At 41.2% G+C, this 18,617-nt stretch overlaps 1 protein-coding gene and 1 long non-coding RNA gene across 3 annotated transcripts in view; one reads left to right on the top strand and one right to left on the bottom strand.

Moving 5' to 3' along the window:
• Tcea1 (transcription elongation factor A1) overlaps window positions 1-12,127 on the bottom strand; it is a 36,446-nt gene extending 24,319 nt beyond the window's left edge. The window contains exons 1-2 of one of the 2 annotated variants that reach the window (XM_031366749.1): window positions 11,885-12,127; window positions 2,884-2,946 (exon numbers count right to left, since the gene is read on the bottom strand). In XM_031366749.1, coding sequence (XP_031222609.1) covers window positions 2,884-2,946; window positions 11,885-11,947 — 126 coding nt within the window. In that variant the 5' untranslated portion in view covers window positions 11,948-12,127. The remainder of the gene's footprint in view (window positions 1-2,883; window positions 2,947-11,884) is intronic. The other variant, XM_031366748.1, reaches the window with a different exon arrangement.
• LOC116088133 lies at window positions 11,871-12,593 on the top strand. The gene is made up of 2 exons (XR_004117785.1): window positions 11,871-12,311; window positions 12,422-12,593. It is a non-coding gene; the product is annotated as an uncharacterized LOC116088133 (long non-coding RNA).
• The last annotated feature ends 6,024 nt before the right edge of the window (window positions 12,594-18,617 follow it).

The following is an 18,617-nucleotide window of genomic DNA, read 5'->3' as shown; positions in this document are numbered from 1 at the left end:
AAAAAAACCCTAAGACATGGTATAAAGTTGAAGACTGTTTTTTAATTTCTGTAAAGAACTGTGTTGGAATTTTGATGGAGACTGCACTGAATGCATAGTTTGCTTTTGCTAAGATGGCCATTTTCACAGTATTAATCCTACCAATCCCTGTGCATGGCTGAATTTTATATCTATTGGTATCTTCTTCAATTTCTTTCTTTCTTTTTCTTTTCTTTTTTCTTTTTTTGGTTTTTCAAAATAAGGTTTCTCTGTGTAGCCCTGGCTGTCCTGGAACTCACTCTGTAGACTAGGTTGGCTTCGAACTCAGAAATCCACCTGCCTCTGCCTCCCAAGTGCTGGGATTAAGAGTGTGCACCACCACTGCCTGGCTTCAATTTCTTTCTTAAATGTCTTCTACAGGGGGAAATAAGGAATGGCTGTTAAAAAGAGGCAGGGGTTTTGTCGGTTTGGTTTTTTTTTTTTTAAGGTAACAAAAAGTTCAGAAATTCATATGATTAGGGATAGGAAAATTCTTTGGATATACTAGAAACTACTTGTCCTAGGGTTTCTACTGCTGTGACAAACACCATGATCTAAAGCAACTTGGAGAGGAGAAAATTTATTTCAGCTTTCAGTTCCTGACTTCAGTCCACCATGGAGGAAGTCAAAGTCAGGACAAGAACTCAAGGCAGAGTTCAAGGCATGGAGGCAGGAACTGAAGCAGAGACCAGAGAAGAATGTTGCTCACTGGCTTGCTCAGTTTGCTTTATTATACATCCCAGAACTACCTGCCAAGAATGGTACTGTTCATAGTAGGCTAGGCCCTTCCACACCAATCATCAGTAAGAAAATGCCCCACAGACTTGCCTACAGACCAAGTAGACAGCATTTCTCATTTGATGCTACCTATACTCAAATGACTCTAGCTTGTGTTAAGCTGACAAAAAAATTAATCAACAAATTACTGAAGTATACAACTTTAAAGGAATAAATTATGTGGAATGTGATGTTATCATAACAAAGCTGTTAAAAGCAAAAAGACACAGAGCTAGAGATGCAGCTCAATGGTAGAATGCTTTAGCTTAATGGATGATGTCTAGGGCTTGGTCTCCAGCAGAGCAAAAATAGAAGAATAATCAAATAGAGCTGTATTTACTAGCTCTTTGGTAAGTTTCATTCTAAATTCCTTTCACCCTCCCTACTTTTAATCAGCTAACAATTCTTATAAACTGCCTATTAGCAAATTTTCCTCAGGCTAAAGATGGAGCTTGGTGGTGAATCACTTGCTTAGCCCATGCAAAGCCTTAGACACTGCTTTGATCCTTGCTTTAAAAATAAATGTGGGCATGCTGGGCATCTGGCACATGCCTGTACTTCCAGCACTTATGAGGGGAAGCTAGAAGTATCATAAGGACAAGTCCTACGTCAAATACATGGTGAGATTCTGTTTCAAATTTTAAATAAAACTAAAAAAGTAACCTGTTTTGCCTGGTATGTTGGCACATCCCTTGAATCCCTAAGCAAAGAGGCTAAAGAAGAAGGACTACTGTGAAACTAAGGCCATCCTACATTACTTACTGCTCCCACCGTTACACCCCCACACTGCCACCTCCTCGAATCCTCGTTTCCACTTTTTCTGCCAATAGCTTTGTTTATTCCCCTATCCGAGCATGCTTGAATAACTTCACTAGTCAGCAAATTTTCCTGTCTTTCAAGTCTCCCATTTCTTTCAGCGTGCAGATGTGGTTATATATTGTCCTAATGCCTCCAGGCAGTACTGCCCTTGAGTATATGAAGGTCTGTATGCCATCCTGCCAAGCTTTTCCTTGTCCTACACCACTCCAATATGCTACACTGCTTCCTCATGCTACTTCTGTTAGAATATTCTTTTCTGCCCTGTCCTACATAAGTAGCCATAAGGATAAGGAAATAGATTTTACTACATTTACAACAACTAACAAGTTAACAAAAGTGAAAATATTTGTGATTTTAGTTACAGTCATAAATGATACTAAAAGGACTGTAGTTTTATCATCGTTATGAGAAGTGTGTTCAGTTTGTTAGATTTTCCTGAACATGTATTTCCTTATTGAGGTTCATATACCTTTCTAATTCTTTCTTGAATTTTGACTTAATAAAATTGAAACATCAAGGAAGATGCTCATAATAATAAACATCTACTAGAAAAAGCTTTATTCAGGTTATTGGTCACACTCTTTCCTTTTTAACCCTGACTTACTTATCTACTAAGGCTTCAGTACTCACTCTACTAATACTGAGTAGTTTGCATGTATGGTTGATGCTGAAAAGGGGGAGAAAAATGGTTAGTCCCCATTATCCTAACACTAAGCTCCATTTGAAAGGCTGAAGTTCCAAACCAGGGCCAGGAATCTAGGTATACTCCTTTCAGAACCCACAACGGTTACAGGATATTTATCACACTATGAACCCCAAGACTACGTTACTTACTAGAGAAATCTGTTTGTAGTTGGGGTGTGGCTCAGTCCTAGCACACACCTTTAATCCAAGAGCTTTCTCTTTATTATAAACAGGATTAATTAAAGTCAACCATAGGTCAAGAGGCAGAGGATGCAGCCAGTTGATAAGGAGGAGAAATAGATGATCAGGAAGTAGAAGGGGACATTCAGTTTAAAGGGTTTTTGAGATGTCACAAAAAGGAATTTCCTTTTGGGAAGTTGGCTGTAGAGGAAGGTCAGCTGGATACTTTCTCTGCCTCTCACATATGGCCTCCTAGTCCTTATTGGCAAAACTGAATGTTTGAGATTTTGTTAAAAACAACAAGCAATCTTGGAAAGTTCTTTTTGAGGAACATGTAATGAAGAGAATTCATCACTTTATGGCAATTACCAATTCAAATACTGTGAGAAACACAGAAGCACATACCTGTAGCAATTCCAGGGTCATGGGAATATTCTTAAGTTCTTTCAGCAAATCCAATGCGCCAGCCTGTAAATTAAAACAGGTTTATTGAATTCCCAGGGCGGTAAAGCAAGGACTAGCTTAGTCAATTAACAACTTGCAGTGGTTTATCTACACACAAGTACAAAGATACATGCGTATACACACACACACACACACACACACACACACACACACGTCATCTTACAATAGAGATTGAAATGTCAGAGGTACCTAACATCCGATTTATGAGTTATGGCTAGCTTTTATGAAACAATTTTGAATTGTATTCCCCACAGTATACGTTCAAATATGTGTTTTGGGGAAGAAATGTAAAATTTCTTACTGTAATAAAAAACATATCTACAACTTCCACAGGATATATCTACATGAGGTAAAAGCCCAACATGAGAAAATGGGAGGCCCAACAGATGCTACAATACCTCTAGTACTTATCTGTCCACAGGGCAACAAGGAAAAGGTAATGTTTTGTTGAGAATTTGTATGAGGTCTCTGTATTTCAATGCTCACAATAACAACACTATCTATCTGGTTCTTGAAGAATAGTAAGAAGCAATTTCTGAAAGAAAATTCAGAATTTATATCTATGTTATGGTTTTAAGATTATCTACTGCCAATTACTACCTGGAATCAAAACTTGCTACATGAAGCTGAAGAAAGGATGATAAAACCCATAGAAAAAATTACAAAGCCTGGAATTAAAGAGGAATAGAGACAATAGTGCCACCTATAGCTTTTGATCAACTACCACCCCTCATCCTACCTCATTGCCTTTTTTTTTCTATGACAGTCTAGGGAGGCTGGAGACATGGCTCAGAAGTTAAAAGCACAAACTGCTCTCCATGAGATCTTGAGTTCAATTCCCAACAGCCACATGGTGGCTCACAACCATCTGTAACAGGATCTGATGCCCTCTTCTGGTGTGTCTGAAGACAGAGACAGTGTACTCTTATACATAAAATAAATAATTCTTTCTAAAAAAAAAAAACCAGACAGTCTAGGTAGCTCTGGCTAGCTTGACATTCCCTATGTAGATGAGGATGGTCTCAAACTCAGATCCATCTGCCTCTACCTACCCTCTAAGTGAGGGAATTAAAGGTGTGAGACACCACTCTGGTATTCATTTAATTTCATTTCACCTAAAACAGTCCCTTAATCATCTCATTAATGCTCTACATTTTAACAGAAAAAAAGGGGGGTTGCTTAAATGTTTCATTTTGTTTTCTATGTGTATGGATTTTCTTGTGTGTCAGAGAGCCCTGAGAAGTCTTGGGCTGACATCAGGTATATGTCATCAGTCCCTCCTCATACTCAAGCAAGGCCTCTTGCTCCAGGGATTCCCTGTCTGCTCCTTCTGCACTGGGGTTACAAGACAGCTACCATATCCACTTCCAGTCTCTTTTATATGGGGATTTGGGGCTGGGAGTGTGGGGGGGGGGGGGACTATTTGTCATGCTTTACTCCCTATCCCTCTGCTCAAAAATAACTTTTAGGTTATGGTACATTTTCTTATAATTCCTCTTCCCTCTGCTTATTGACAAAAATTATTTTAACCACGCATGGTAGTATATGCTTTTAATTCCAGAATTCAGGATGCTAAGACAAATGCATTTCTAAGAGTTGGAGGTCAGCCTGGCCTACTTAGAGAATTTCAGGCCAGTTAGGGCTATGTAGTGAGATACTGTTAAACAAACAAATCCGAAGAATTCTTCTATATGTGAAAGTTTTATTTTTATCATATATTACCTCATATACATAAGATGAAAAATATGAACAAAATAAATGAGCTAAAGTGTTCATACTCAGAACCGGGCATTTATATATGACATATCATCTTTTGACTCAGATCTGCTTCTACAGAGGGTTGTTGGATGAAGTGGCATATAACTTTAATCCTAGACCTCAGGGGGCAGACAGGCAGCTCTTTGCAGGTTGCAGAACAGCAAAAACTGGCGTGATAATGCTGGCAGTGGTAACACAAGCCTACGATCCCAGTGCTGGAAGACTAAGGAAAGAGCATCACCAATTTAAGGTCAACCTAGGCCATACGGGAATATCTTGTCTCAAAACAGACAGACATGGATGTAATGAAAAACTCCATAAAAGAATCCAGAAGAAACTAATGCCAGGGCTGGCAAGATGGCTCAGCAGGTAAGAGCACTGACTGCTCTTCCAAAGGTCCTGAGTTCGGATCCCAGCAACCACATGGTGGCTCACAACCACCCATAATGAGATCGGACGCCCTCTTCTGGTGCATCTGAAGACAGCAACAGTAAATTACCCCGGAGCAAGTGGGGCTGTCCTGAGTTCAATTCCCAGCAGCCACATGATGGCTCACGGCCATCTGTACAGCTACAGTGTACTCATACACATAAAATAAATAAATGAATCTTTAAAAAAAAAAAAGAGGCTGGGCGGTGATGGCGCACACCTTTAATCCCAGCACTTGGGAGGCAGAGGCAGGTGGATTTCTGAGTTCGAGGCCAGTCTGGTCCACAGAGTGAGTTCCAGGACAGCCAGGGCTACACAGAGAAACCCTATCTTGAAGAACCAAAAAAAAAAAAAAAAAAAAGAGAGAGAGAGAGAGAGAGAGAAAGGAACTAATACCAGGCTCATTTTGCAATATGGAGAACTGTATTTTATTCTACTCTTTATTTAACTATTTATTTCCTTGAGGTCAAAGGGTATTCTACCAATGTATCTGATTTTTTTTCCCATGCTAATGATATCAACTCTGCAAATCATTAGTATTCTTATTGGGCATGAGTGTGGGGTGAGTGGGGGTGCACTTGTGGATGGCAGAGAACAACTTTTAATAATTGGTTCTCTGCTCCTACTTTGGGTTTCAGGGATGGAACTCATGCTGTTAGGCCTGCCTGGCAAGCCCACTGGGTATTTCAGCAGCCCTCTCTCCGTAAGTTCTGACATTCTGTTGTGAGTAGACAGTACACTACAATAGCCATCTAGCTGACTATACATGTAATTCATGTTGCTTCTAATCTCTTAAAATACAAAACCAAGGCACCCTACAAATCAATAAAAATATAGCATACTTAGGAACAATAAAAACCTCTTTTCACAGTGCATACTATAGAAAAAAGCAAGGACATTTATACTATATGTCTTTTTAATGTATTTTTAAAAATGTATATAAGTGTTCTGGTTACATGTGCCTGACCACCACATGCATACCCAGTGCCTATGGAGGCCAAAAGGATGTGGATACCTGGGACTACAATTACAGCCAGTTGTTAGTCATCATATGGATAATGGGAATCAAACCTGAGTCCTCTAGAAGAGCAGCCAATTGCTGGGGCATCTCTCCAGCCTTTTGTACTGTTATTTTTAAAAAATAAAACCAAGAAAAGATTTCCAGGCATGAGTGTTTGAAATTATCCAACTTGACCTTCCAGAATAAAATGGTATTAACATCTCTTCTGGAAATATCAATAAAGGACATTTTAATTATAAACTTAAAGCACAAGAATTATGAAGCAGGTTATTATAAAGGATTTTAACAATTTGTGGCTTACAGATTCCCCTTTTATGTTAAAATTCCGTACACGTCTTATTTACAGTGATACACTGTTAGAGAACATTGGTCTAAGGTTCAATATGAATAAAAAAAAGAAAATCTAGAGACAGGAGAGATCACTCAACAGTTAAGACCACTTAACAGTTTAAGACCTCTTGCAGAGAAGATACTAATTTGGTTCCCAGTACACACATGGCATGTACTCACCTGTAACCCGTGGTCTAGGGCACCTAATATCCTGGTTTTCACAGGCACTTGCATGCATATGATTCAGGTACATACACTCAGGATCACACATACATATGTAAAATAAATGGATACATATTAATTTCTATAGAACTTTTTTTTTGTATGAATGAGTTTTGTTTTTTTGTTTTTTGTTTTTGTTTTTCCAGACAGGGTTTCTCTGTGTAGCCCTGGCTGTCCTGGAACTCACTCTGTAGACCAGGCTGGCCTCGAACTCAGAAATCCACCTGCCTCTGCCTCCCAAGTGCTGGGATCAAAGGCGTGCGCCACCACCGCCCGGCTGAATGAGTTCTAATTCCTTACATGCATATGTCTAACCTCCCTCCAGATCAAAAACTTTCAAAACCAAAAAGCTAAGAGTCTTAAACTCATGTGGCAGCAAAGGCTAATCTTAACAGCTATAAAGCTAGTGGGTCTACTTACCTCACTTCCAAGTGTACTGTGTTAGTGTCTGCTTACTAGGGGCTGCCCAAATCCCTTTTAGGGGTATCACATAATACATGATGAGTCATCATAATATCTTGGTAATCTGAAAAATTCTGGAATTCTCAAGAGTCCAAAGACTTTTAGCAGATGGTGCATCTATTTGTATTCTCTATTACTGATAGCATTTTTTTCTCCTACCCATATCTCCATGGACTTTCTCATCCATTTCTAAAGACCAATAAGAAGTTAACAAGTCAAACTTCTAACTAGTTCTTAAAGCAGCTTCGCTCCCAAGGTGCACATGCTATCTGTCATATATAAAGCTGAGTTTTAAAAATCGCATCAGTAATACAATACACAATTTAAGTCATTTTCCAAGTAGAGGTAAAAAGATTTACCTTAATTTGACTTTGTTTCTACTCAGATCTCTGGTGAGAGACTAAGTGACTGATGGGATGCAGCAACTATGGCTGTTCTTGACAACCACCATGCTGTCAAACAGTTCCAAACAGTTGAGTATCTCACTCAAGGTTCTTTACAAAATAAATTAAGATGAACTGAATGACACTAGCAAAAACCATATGAATATATACTAATTCAGTGACAACTTACCTTTGAGAGCTACTGTCTACCAGGTATTGTGCTAAATACTTCAAAAATTTTGCACATATTTATGTGGTGTGTCTGTGTTGCCTGCAGTGCATATTTTGTGGGGTGTGTGTGTTTTGCCTGCAGAGGCAAGAAGAGAGCATAGATCCTCTGGAACTGGAGTTATAGTTATCTATAAACCCCAATGTGGGCACTGGGAAACAAATCCATGTTCTCTGCAAGAGCAGCAAGTGCTTTTAACAATTGAGCCATCTCTCTAGACCTTCAACAAATACTCTTAATGTGATATAATAAGCTCCATTTTGTGTGAGCACATAGCAGTTAACAAAACAGCAATCCCTGCGGACTTCAGAGAATATTCTGATGTTGAAAATTGAACCCAGAGCCTTACACATGCTGACCTAGTACTCAATTACCAAGCTGTATACCCTGCCTCAGGAATTAAAACATCAAAACCTCTACTGTTTGTGATCTAGCACAACTGTGTTTTCCATTCCTCTGGCCCACCACTGACAGTTGTGCTTTCTGAACTCACTACTAAACAAGAAGCTGCATTTTATCCCTTCCCATTTATCTACCTCCTAGCATCAAGTCCATTGCAGCATCTTCTATAGATGATGCAAGAGAAAGAAAGAATCAACTATAATTTCCAAAGTCACCTTTAGTTCACAGCACTGACTGCAAAATAAACACAACTATCACACTATTTTATTATATTTTTTAGGAGTATTAGCAGAAGTCTTTTACCAAAAAAAAAAAAAAAAAAAAAAAAAAAAAAGAAGTATTCAAAATTGCAGAGAACCTAACCTATATAAAACTATAGGCTATAAACATCCTTCTCCACATACAAAAAGAGGTACAAAGACTTACAAGTAGAAACACCTGCTATATTTACCCCAGACCCAGATTTAAAGCCATACTCTTGTTTCCTAATTTAAAAAGTTGTCCTTTTCAAGCTTCTCACATAATGAAGTAACATAGCTAGTAAGTAGATAAAAATGTCAGGTACACAGTGAAGCATTATAACACAGAAAACACCTGACACAGGAGACAGATGAGGGGGAGGAGGAGATAAAGGCACTGTATAGATGTTCATCCAAAACAGACACACATTTCCAGTAAATACAGAAAAGATGCCATAACATCTCATTACAAGACTGTAATTTAAAGGATAAATATCAACAAAAATTAAAAAAATATGGTGAGACAAAAACAGTCAAACACTCCTACTGGCGATGTAAAATGGTATGAGCCATTTTTGGGGAAGAAAAAAAAACTTGCATTATTTTTGAACAGTTTCTCAAATGGTTAAGTAAGTTTAGGGTGTAAGTACAGTGTAGAGTCCAGCCCCAGAATTAAAAATAAAAGTTACACAGGGACACTACATGGCTCAGTTCTTCTTCTACTTCTAGGTATATACCTAACAGAAATGAAAGCATGTTAATACAGATATAATATTATTAATATTAGTTTTATAGCCCAAAATGGGAGCAGCACAGATGTACATCAAATTATGAAACAAAATGTGATATATGCATCGCTACACTGAAATACTGCAATAGAAAAGAATGAAATCTAACAAGATATAGATTGAACTTTAAAACACATATAGTAAGCTGAGCATGGTGGCATCTGCCTAGAGTCCCAGCCATCTACTCAAGATATATAGATATAGATATTTAGCTCTTAACTACTCAGTATGGGTCTACTAACCTAGTAAAATTATCTGAGTACTAAATGAGTAAGAGTGGTAATTACTGGAGTTAGCAGAAAACGTGGCTTAGAGTATTAGTTCAAAAATGGTAGCTGGTTTTAATTGACATCTACTCTGCAATTTTATTAAAATGCAATTATATCAAAAAATAGTGAAAACTATCATGCTTCAAGCAGTTTCCATTTTTTTTTTTTTTAAATTTATGTGTATGAGTACACTGTAGCTGTACAGATGGCTGTGAGCTATCATGTGTGTGGCTGCTGGGAATTGAACTCAGGACCTCTGCTGGTCCCACTCTCTCCAGCCCCTCTCTCTGCTCCAGTGTAATTCACTGTAGCTGTCTTTAGATGCACCAGAAGAGGGCATCCGATCTCATTACGGGTGGTTGTGAGCCACCATAAGGTTGCTGGGATTTGAACTCAGGACCTTCGGAAGAACAGTCAGTGCTCTTACCCGCTGAGCCATCTCGCCAGCCCGCAGTTTCCATTTTTACGGTCTGAAATAACTTAAAAATAGCTCCTGTCACAGTTCATGCTTATAATCCCATTTATAAAGATACTTACACTAGGAGAATCACAAGAGTTTCAAGTCAGCCTGGGCTACATAGCAAGATGCTGTATTTAAAACAAACCCAAACAAATCAAAAACATAGGGCTTGGGGGTGGTCATGGCAGTGGCCCCAAGACTTTAATCTCAGCGCTCAGGAGGCAGATCTCTGGGAGTTTCAGGCCAACCTGGTCTAAACAGAGTAAGGTCCTAGTTAAACAGGACATTACGACATGCAGTCTCAAAGAGTGTGTGTGTGTGTGTGTGTGTGTGTGTGTGTGTGTGTGTGTGTGTTTGGAAAGGAAGAGGGGTGCCCAAGATATGGCTCAATAGGTGAAGGCACTTCATTTCAAGCTTAATAAGTGAGTTCAGTGCTAGGCCAGTGCCTATAATGTCAGCACTCAGGAAGCAGAGCAGAAGGATCTGAGTTTGAGGCTAGCCTAATCTACAGTGCAAGTTCCAGGACAGCCAGGGTCATACAAAGGAAACCTCAAGTTGTCCTCTGATTTAGTTGTACACACATATACACACACACACACACACAGGTTTTTAAATTTTAGAGTTTATAGAGTGTCATTTTGATCTTTCTTTGCATTTCATCAGCCTGTTTGAATTTCAGGACAGGAAAATGAAAGAAAAAGCAATTACAAGAAACAGCTTTGTCTTCTTTTTCAAGGCAAAATTTCATAGTAGTTAAGGTTTTCCACTACCAGAAATCAGATCTTAGATGACTTGAAGTCTGTCCTGATGTATTTGGGAAAATAAGTTACCAAGTTAATGACTTTTTTCCCCCTGAGAGCTTCCTCTGTGGCAATCTGGGAACCTACAGGTAGAGAGAGAAGTTTCCCAATTTAATAAAAAAAAAAAAAATGTTCAACCTATCTTATAACCAGAACCCATCAACTCCATCAAGGAATGAAATGGCTCAATCAGTAAGGAAGATAAACAACACAGGCTAATATCTGGAACAGAAAACAAACAGGAAATATTTGAAAGGAACAAAATCGAACATACAAAATTAACAGGGCATGAAATTAAATGTGGGGCAACGCACCTGTTGAAGAAAGAGGAACCAGAGGCCCCGGGGGCGGGGTGTGGGGGTCCTGAAGTTTTAAATTATTTGGTATTAACACTAATTCCTACGCTGGCAACGAGTGGAAAATCAGCGAGCTCCTGGCTCAACCAAAACTCCACAGTATTTAAGCGAAAGTACTTTATCTTTGACTCCGTTTCTGAATTCTGCAGAGGCTTGTAGCTCTAAAGCCCTGCACAAATGTTAAGCATTTCTGCACAGCTTTGACTTCACAAACGGGACCAATCTCTGGTACTTTGATAATGCAAACCTGCTGAGTACGGAAGAACAGATTCAGGTGAAGTTGGCTGAAGAGAGGTCATGTGTGAAGCAAAGGGATGGAAAGTGGTCCACCCCGGTGGCCTCACTCACACAGACCAATGACCAGAGGATGTCACCCGTCCCGCTGCGGTCCCAGCAGCCAGCCGGCTGCTGAGCGGTTTTAGACCCTGGCTGGCCAGCACCTCGCACCCAGGCCTACTGGCTAAGAGACGGCGTATTTTCTGTTTGTAATTACGAAGTGGGTCTGAGGCAGAGCTGGGATAGACACACTTTACGGCCCGTCTGAAACTGACCGCGGCGGCACAGCGACGCCGTTCTTCTGAGGTAACCGGCGGCGGACGCCGTACATTCCCTCAGCCGCTGTGGGTTCAATCCTGGGCTCACTGTGGCCGTCGCCAGCACGGCCCTGTAAGCCCGGAGGGCGCGCGGCCGGCCCGGCCCTGGCTGCCTCCGCGTGGGCCGGTGTCGCGGTCTCGGCCGCGGCCTGCCCGGGGCCCGCCCGCCGGCTCGCTCGCCCGCCCGCCCGCCCGCTCACCGCATTCTTTTTCTGCACCATCTTGTCCATCTTCTTGGCAATGCGAACCACCTCGTCCTCCATGGCTCCGGAAGGCCCCCTCTCGCCGGGCCACAGCGGACGGGAAGCAAGAGAAGCAGCGCAGACGTCCGACAAGTCGCGAAGCCGCCGGCCTAGGCCTTCCTCACAGACCCGGCCCGCGGCGGCACAGATAAACGCTCCGCCCCCTAGGCCGTGCCAGTCGAGCACTGCGCGCGCCGCGCAGGCGCTACCAATCGACAGCAGGAGACTGGAAAGTAGAAGCCGCTCGCGCTGGGGCGCTGTCCTCTTAACCTATTCCCCGCCCCCAGCAGGCTGGAACTTCCGGCCCTATCGGGACTTGGGTTGCTGGCGAGTTGGAGTTGGACTAACTCGGGCGTTCACGCCGGAGGGATGCCGGCACTAGGCTGTAGGTTGCTACGCGTTCCAGCGGAAACCCTCCGGCAGGGAGCTCTTTGGGGCGCCGGGCAGGCATAGCTTAAAGTGCATGAGTACTGAAGCTCACTTTTTTGGCCTCAGATATTCAAACCATCTCGCCTGCTGATGAAAACCGACTTAAAAGAAGACGGCCTTGAGAACTGTGACTAACAAAAAGCCAAGGTAGAAAACTGACATATGTAGTGTCTGGGATTGTTTTTACTTTGTTCCATCTGTGAAAGTTAATAAATGAGGAGCCAATGAACATTACAGACTTTAAGCCTCAAAATGTCTTCTTTTCAATGAAAAAAATTAACTAAAACACATTTTGTGTCTAATTAAACATGTCACCCAGCGCGAAAGAAGGCCGTGGTAGATAACTATGTGTATTTTCACACTTTAAATTTCATTAATGATCAAAAAAGGTACAGCTCCCCAGGGTAACAATAAATTCCACTTTGACTAATCGGTTTCTATTGAAAGTAAATAGTTCAGTACCATTTTTCATCCATAACTCCAGTTTTCTTTGTCCTTTTCCCTCAATTCCCTTGAGGTAATAAAGAGGGGACAATAGTTTTCCCATTTGCAGATGAGAAAGTGGGTCTGTGTCCATTTATACCATTTACTACCAACTCATACTATGCTCAATTATAACAGCATTTTAAAGTTAATTACCATTAACCAAAATTTACCACTTAGGATTCTCTCTATTCTAAGGTAACAGGCTTTTATGGTTCAAGACAGCTGGTCCCCACTTCACTGCCTTGAGACAGGGTCCCTCTGTCAACTAAAAGTTTGAGGTTGTCAACTAGGCTGACTGGCCAGCAAGCTCTCCGGATCGGCCTCTCTTAGACTCCCAAGCATTGTGGTTATGGGATGCACATCTACCGCCAGCTGTTTTATGCAGGTGCTGGGAATTCCATCTCAGATCCCAGGGTCCTCATGCTTGGAAAACGAGTACTGTCCACTGAGCCACCTCCCCAGCCCCAAGTTAATTTTTAGCTGTGGTAAGAGAAACATAAAGTTTACCATTTTTAACTTTTCGTTTTTAGACAGGATCTTTTGTAGCCTAAGATGGCCTTAGTTATCTATGTAGCCCAGGTTAGTCATAAAATTCTGATGTGTGAGGATCACAGGCAATGGTTTAATACCTGGTTTAACTGATTTCAAGTACAAGTATGTGGCGTTTGTTTACAGAACCACAAGTGCTGTACATTATGACCACTGACAGTTTCCAAGTTTCCCATCATTTTATTAGGACCTTAGAGCTGAACAGCTGCTGTTATCATGAGCTCAGCTGTGCCTGATTTCGAAAGCTCATCATAGAGTTTGTTGGCTGTTGAAGGTCCACAGAAGTAGGTCTGGAGGATCATTAGACCTCACCTGAATATCCAGCCATCCCTCCCAACTAGCTGTTTGCAGTTCTGCCCTATTTGGAGATGGCCTCAGGTTCCTGGGGAAGGGCTAGTCTGTAGGCTGGAAAGGAATGGGGGCAGGGCACCATTATCCACAGAGGAGCCAATATCTAGGTGAAGGGGATGGGGAAGGTGCGGACTTTCTCTTATGGTTGCTTTAGGATCATCTGTACACTGTGAATAAGCCTTATAAACTCATTGGTTCTCCAGTGAATTTTTTTTTTTTTGTCCTTGGAATTTTAGGAGTGGGTCGACAATACCTAGGTCCACCTGCTGGGAGTAAATACCCAAGCTTGTTGTGTAATTGAGGTTGACCTTGAATTTATTTTCCTGCCTCCACCCAAGTACTAGGACTACATAGTCTATCTAACATCACTGTTTTTAAACAATAGCCTTGCAGGTGGTGGTGTTGCTGCTGAAGGCCATTAAAGGTGATTTCTTTCTTTCTCCTCCTCCAGGGGGCTACACACTGAGAAACAGTGTCTCAGTGAAACAAAATTAAGCATAAGATTGATGTAAAAACCACAGCTTTCATCTCTAAGGAAATATATATTTTGGTGCCATTTTGAGTGATCATGGCCAAGAATAGATTTATTTTATCCCACGTTCCATGTTCCAAAGTGGAAGCAGTTTTATGTACGTTTATCGTGAACATTATTCGTTCTACAGAAGAGAAGTCATAAATCAAGGCAAGTTTAAAATGCATTGGTGGATGTCAGAGAGGTGGTTTCAGCAAGATGACGCTTTTGGGTTGGTAGAAGCTAATGGTTTGCTAAGATTTGAAAAGGTTACCTATTAGTCACAAGATTTTAGTTTAGACGAACAAGTGGGTGAGAAGTAATTGTTTCAGAGGGCTTGAACTATCCCATGTTTAGGTGAGTGTGCAGAATTCCAGTCTTCACAGAACTGCAGTTCTGCCTAATGAGTCTCTGAAGAGGAATAGCTGGAGCTCTACAACTTTTAGTATGCCGTACTATACAAATAAAAATAGTTCTCTTTTGGGGCTGGTGAGATGGCTCAGCGGGTAAGAGCACTGACTGCTCTTCCGAAGGTTTGGAGTTCGGATCCCAGCAACCACTTGGTGGCTCACAACCACCCGTAATGAAATTGTCTGAAGACACCTACAGTGTATTAGTGAGGCCAGAGCGGAGCAGGGCCGGAGCAAGTGGGGCCTTCCTGAGTTCAATTCCCAGCAACCACATGATGGCTCACAGCCATCTAGATGTACAACTACAGTGTACATCATACACATTAAATCTTTAAAAAAAAATTCTCTTTTACTTACCTTTGACAGTAGGGGGGAAACTTTCTTTCCTTTGTGGAATATAATGTCCGCTGTTTTGTAGAGACATGTTATATTCCTGTTTCTAATTTGTTTCTATCATAATTTGGTGTTGAAATGATTAGATGCTGTTTTTCCTAGTTTCCTGCGGAAGGACTATATATTTCCCATTTTCACCCATTTGGACATCTGAACACATGGATGACAAGATGCCCCCTTGAAGTGAATAAATATAGTTTATTCACCAAGCCCTTCTTGCTGCCTTCTCTATGGCTGTTTAAAAATAAATGAATCTGCCGGGTGGTGGTGGCGCACGCCTTTCATCCCAGCACTTGGGAGGCAGAGGCAGGCAGATTTCTGAGTTTGAGGCCAGCCTGTTCTACAAAGTGAATTCCAGGACACTCAGGGCTATACAGAGAAACCCCGTCTCAAAAAACCAAACAAAGGAATCTAACACTTTCAAAGTTACATACATACGATTGGTTTTGTATGTTGAGCCATTCTTACATTCTAGAAAGCCTAGACTTTTAAATATGCTCTTAGATTGGGTTTGCTTGAATTGTAATATTAAAAAAAAAAAAACCAACTTTACTGATTAAAAAATGGGATACTACTATAGTGTGGCTTCTGTCCTCCGAAGCTGGTAATACCGGTTTCATAGACTGTTTCAAAAGGGTGTTCTCTCATGCAGGCTGATAGTTGAAAAGTATTCTTATAAGGTCAGAATTACAATGTGAAAATCTCAGTTGACTGCAGCACCTTATTAGAGTCAATAGAACTCCATTCCACTGAGAGGGAAAAACACATGTTCAGACAGGCTAAACACGAGAACTGTTATATAAGCAGGAAAAAAAGCTGAAGAAAGCAGAAATTAAAAAATAATTTTAAGCCTGGCAGTGGTGGCGCATGCCCTTAATCCCAGCACTTGGGAGGCAGAGGCAGGTGGATTTCTGAGTTTGAGGCCAGCCTGGTCTACAGAGTAAGTTCTGGGACGCCCAGGGCTACGCAGACAAACCCTGTCTCGAAAAGCCAAAATAAAATAAATAATTTTTAAAAATTTGATTAGTCAGTTACTTTCCTTGTAAACTAGAACAGAGAGAACAGTTTTAAAAAGAAATCAACATTATGTTACTTTTGTGTGAGGACTGAGGATCGTGAATTTTACTAGCTTAACTAAAACTGGCTTATTTGGTAAATTAGGTTCCCCCAACCCCTCAAAATCTGGGAAGGTCAGATAAAGAGTTTTCAGTTTTGTTAGCATCAGGACATCCAAAGCCTGTGGTGATGCATGGGCGGGTCCACAGACCTATTGCCAGGGCAACAGTCACCATATTCCCAGAATCCATTAGGCTCACCTCCCACCTTTACCTGTGGCCATACGTCACAACCCATATATATATATATATATATATATATATATATATATATATATATATATATATATATATATATATATATATATATACATATACACACACACACACACACACACACACAGGGAACATTCCTTCATCTCTCTCTCCCTCTTCTCTTTCCGCTACTTCCCCCTCTCTCCCTCTCAATTAAACCTCTTACACATGGAACTGCTTGGGCCTAGTGTGTGGTATGTTCTGACGCTACCCACCGTTCTAACACATCAAGTTTGATAGCTGAAAACTTTGGTTTAAGTGGCTCCATTGTGATATATAGCCTGGTACTATGCTGGGCTCTAGTGTAATTTATACTAGCCAAAACCAATGGTGTCTTGTAGATTTCTCTTTAGTTGATAGAATTCAATCACTTTAACCCCAGACTAAGTTCCCACTATAGTGGGAATGATATGTGTCTATAATACGGAGTCCCCTGTATAGGAACAGCAGACACATCTTTACCAAGTGCTAACAATCACCCAATCACTGTTAAGCCTCGAGCGGATGGCAAATGTCTGCCTATTGCAAATGTCTGCTTTAGTTGTATTTTGAAGTGATTTGGAGGAAAAATGACCATGACCCAAGTAAATAATGAACTGAATTCAGGAGACCAGACAAGGGGTTTAATTACACTCGGGGGCTCACGGGCTCAGGTCTGGTAGGGTTAACCACCTGGTCTTGGGCTTTTTGTTTTTGTTTTTTGCTTTCTCCTCCCCCTTTTCTTTCTTTCCTCCTTTCTCCCTCCCTCCCCCTCCCCCTTCTTCCCACCCCTCTTTCTCTCTTAATGGATCCAAGCTTATTTATTTCTATGTTCTTGGAGCCAGTCTAGGCAGCCCATATTTTTATAGACATTTCGTTTATTATCTATGATATATAGTATTTTTGCAGCACTGTGGACTGGACCCATGGCTTCTTACAATCTACCCATAACCCACTTTTTCTACATAGAGTTGTTCATAGTATTTCAAATATTATTTCAGTAAGTATGCCAGGCAGTTTTGTCAACTTGATACAAGCTAAGTCATTTGAGAAGAGTAAAGCTCAATTAAGAAAATGCCCCTGTGTGATTGGGCTATAGGCAAAGCCTGTAGGGCATTTTCTTAATCAGTGATTGATGGGAAAAGGCCAAGCCCATTGTAGGTGATGCCATCCTGGGCAGGTGATCCTGGGTTCTAAAACAAAGCAGGTTGAGCAATCCCTGTGGAGCTGCACTCCTTCCGGGCCTCCCCATCAGGTCCTGCCTCCAGGTCTTACCCTTTCTGAATTCCTGCCCTGACTGTCAGTGATAGGCTGTTATTTGGTGGTAAACTGGAAACTGAAATAAACCTTTCCTGTTGTTTTGGTCTAGGTGTTCACAGCAACAGTAACCCAAACTAAGAAAGTAAGTCTTTCTTTTCCTTAGTACAAAAACTGTTCAAAAAAACCTTTTGTTTTTGTTGATTCTTTGTTGTTCCTCTAAATTTACTTCTTTTCTATCTTATCTTTAACATTTCCTTCTAACAGCTTAAGTGTAGCTAATTATGTTCCCCCCAAAACTTTTGCAGTGTCCCCAGGTACAACACGGAGAGACCCTGCCCCCAAGCGGGTTCTAACCGGTAAATAAAGATGCCAACAGCCAATGGCTGGGCTGGGCAGACAGAGGTGGGATTTTTAGGATTCCCAGGCTATGGACAGACAGGAAGGAAGAGGTAGGAGAGCCACCATGCTAGGATAAGGTGGAGAAGAGATGCTGCCCCTGAGAAGATGCGGGTCAGAGAGCTTAGCTGCCATGTAGGAGCCTGAAAGGCCCCAAGAAAGCTACTGGGCCTGAGGCAGCAAGATGGAATGTAGATTTTTATCTGGGAATATCGAGGGAGGTGGCTTAGCCACCTGGAGGCTAGGCAGTGGCCCAGCCATTGAGCTATTTTAGGCATATCAAAATATTCAGGCTGTGTTGTGTGTCTTTCATTCAGAAACCCAGAACATTGGGGCAGGTTATCCAGGAAGCCTTGGCCTGGATCAACTGAGTAGATTAATTGGGTACTGCTATATAGCCAAAGTTTTTTGAAACAACTATGCCATTTTACATCCTCACCAGCACTATACTAGACATCTACTTTCTCTACATATGTATCATACTTGGCATTTTTTTTAATTTCCATTTATTTCTGTGTATATGTGCATATATTCACATGCCACGGCACATGCACAAC

This window comes from Mastomys coucha, unplaced genomic scaffold (genome assembly GCF_008632895.1).
Source record: "Mastomys coucha isolate ucsf_1 unplaced genomic scaffold, UCSF_Mcou_1 pScaffold14, whole genome shotgun sequence".
Classification (NCBI taxonomy): domain Eukaryota; kingdom Metazoa; phylum Chordata; class Mammalia; order Rodentia; family Muridae; genus Mastomys; species Mastomys coucha.
The sequence above is the reverse complement of the archived record's forward strand: the minus strand, read 5'-3'. Positions and strand labels throughout refer to the sequence as shown.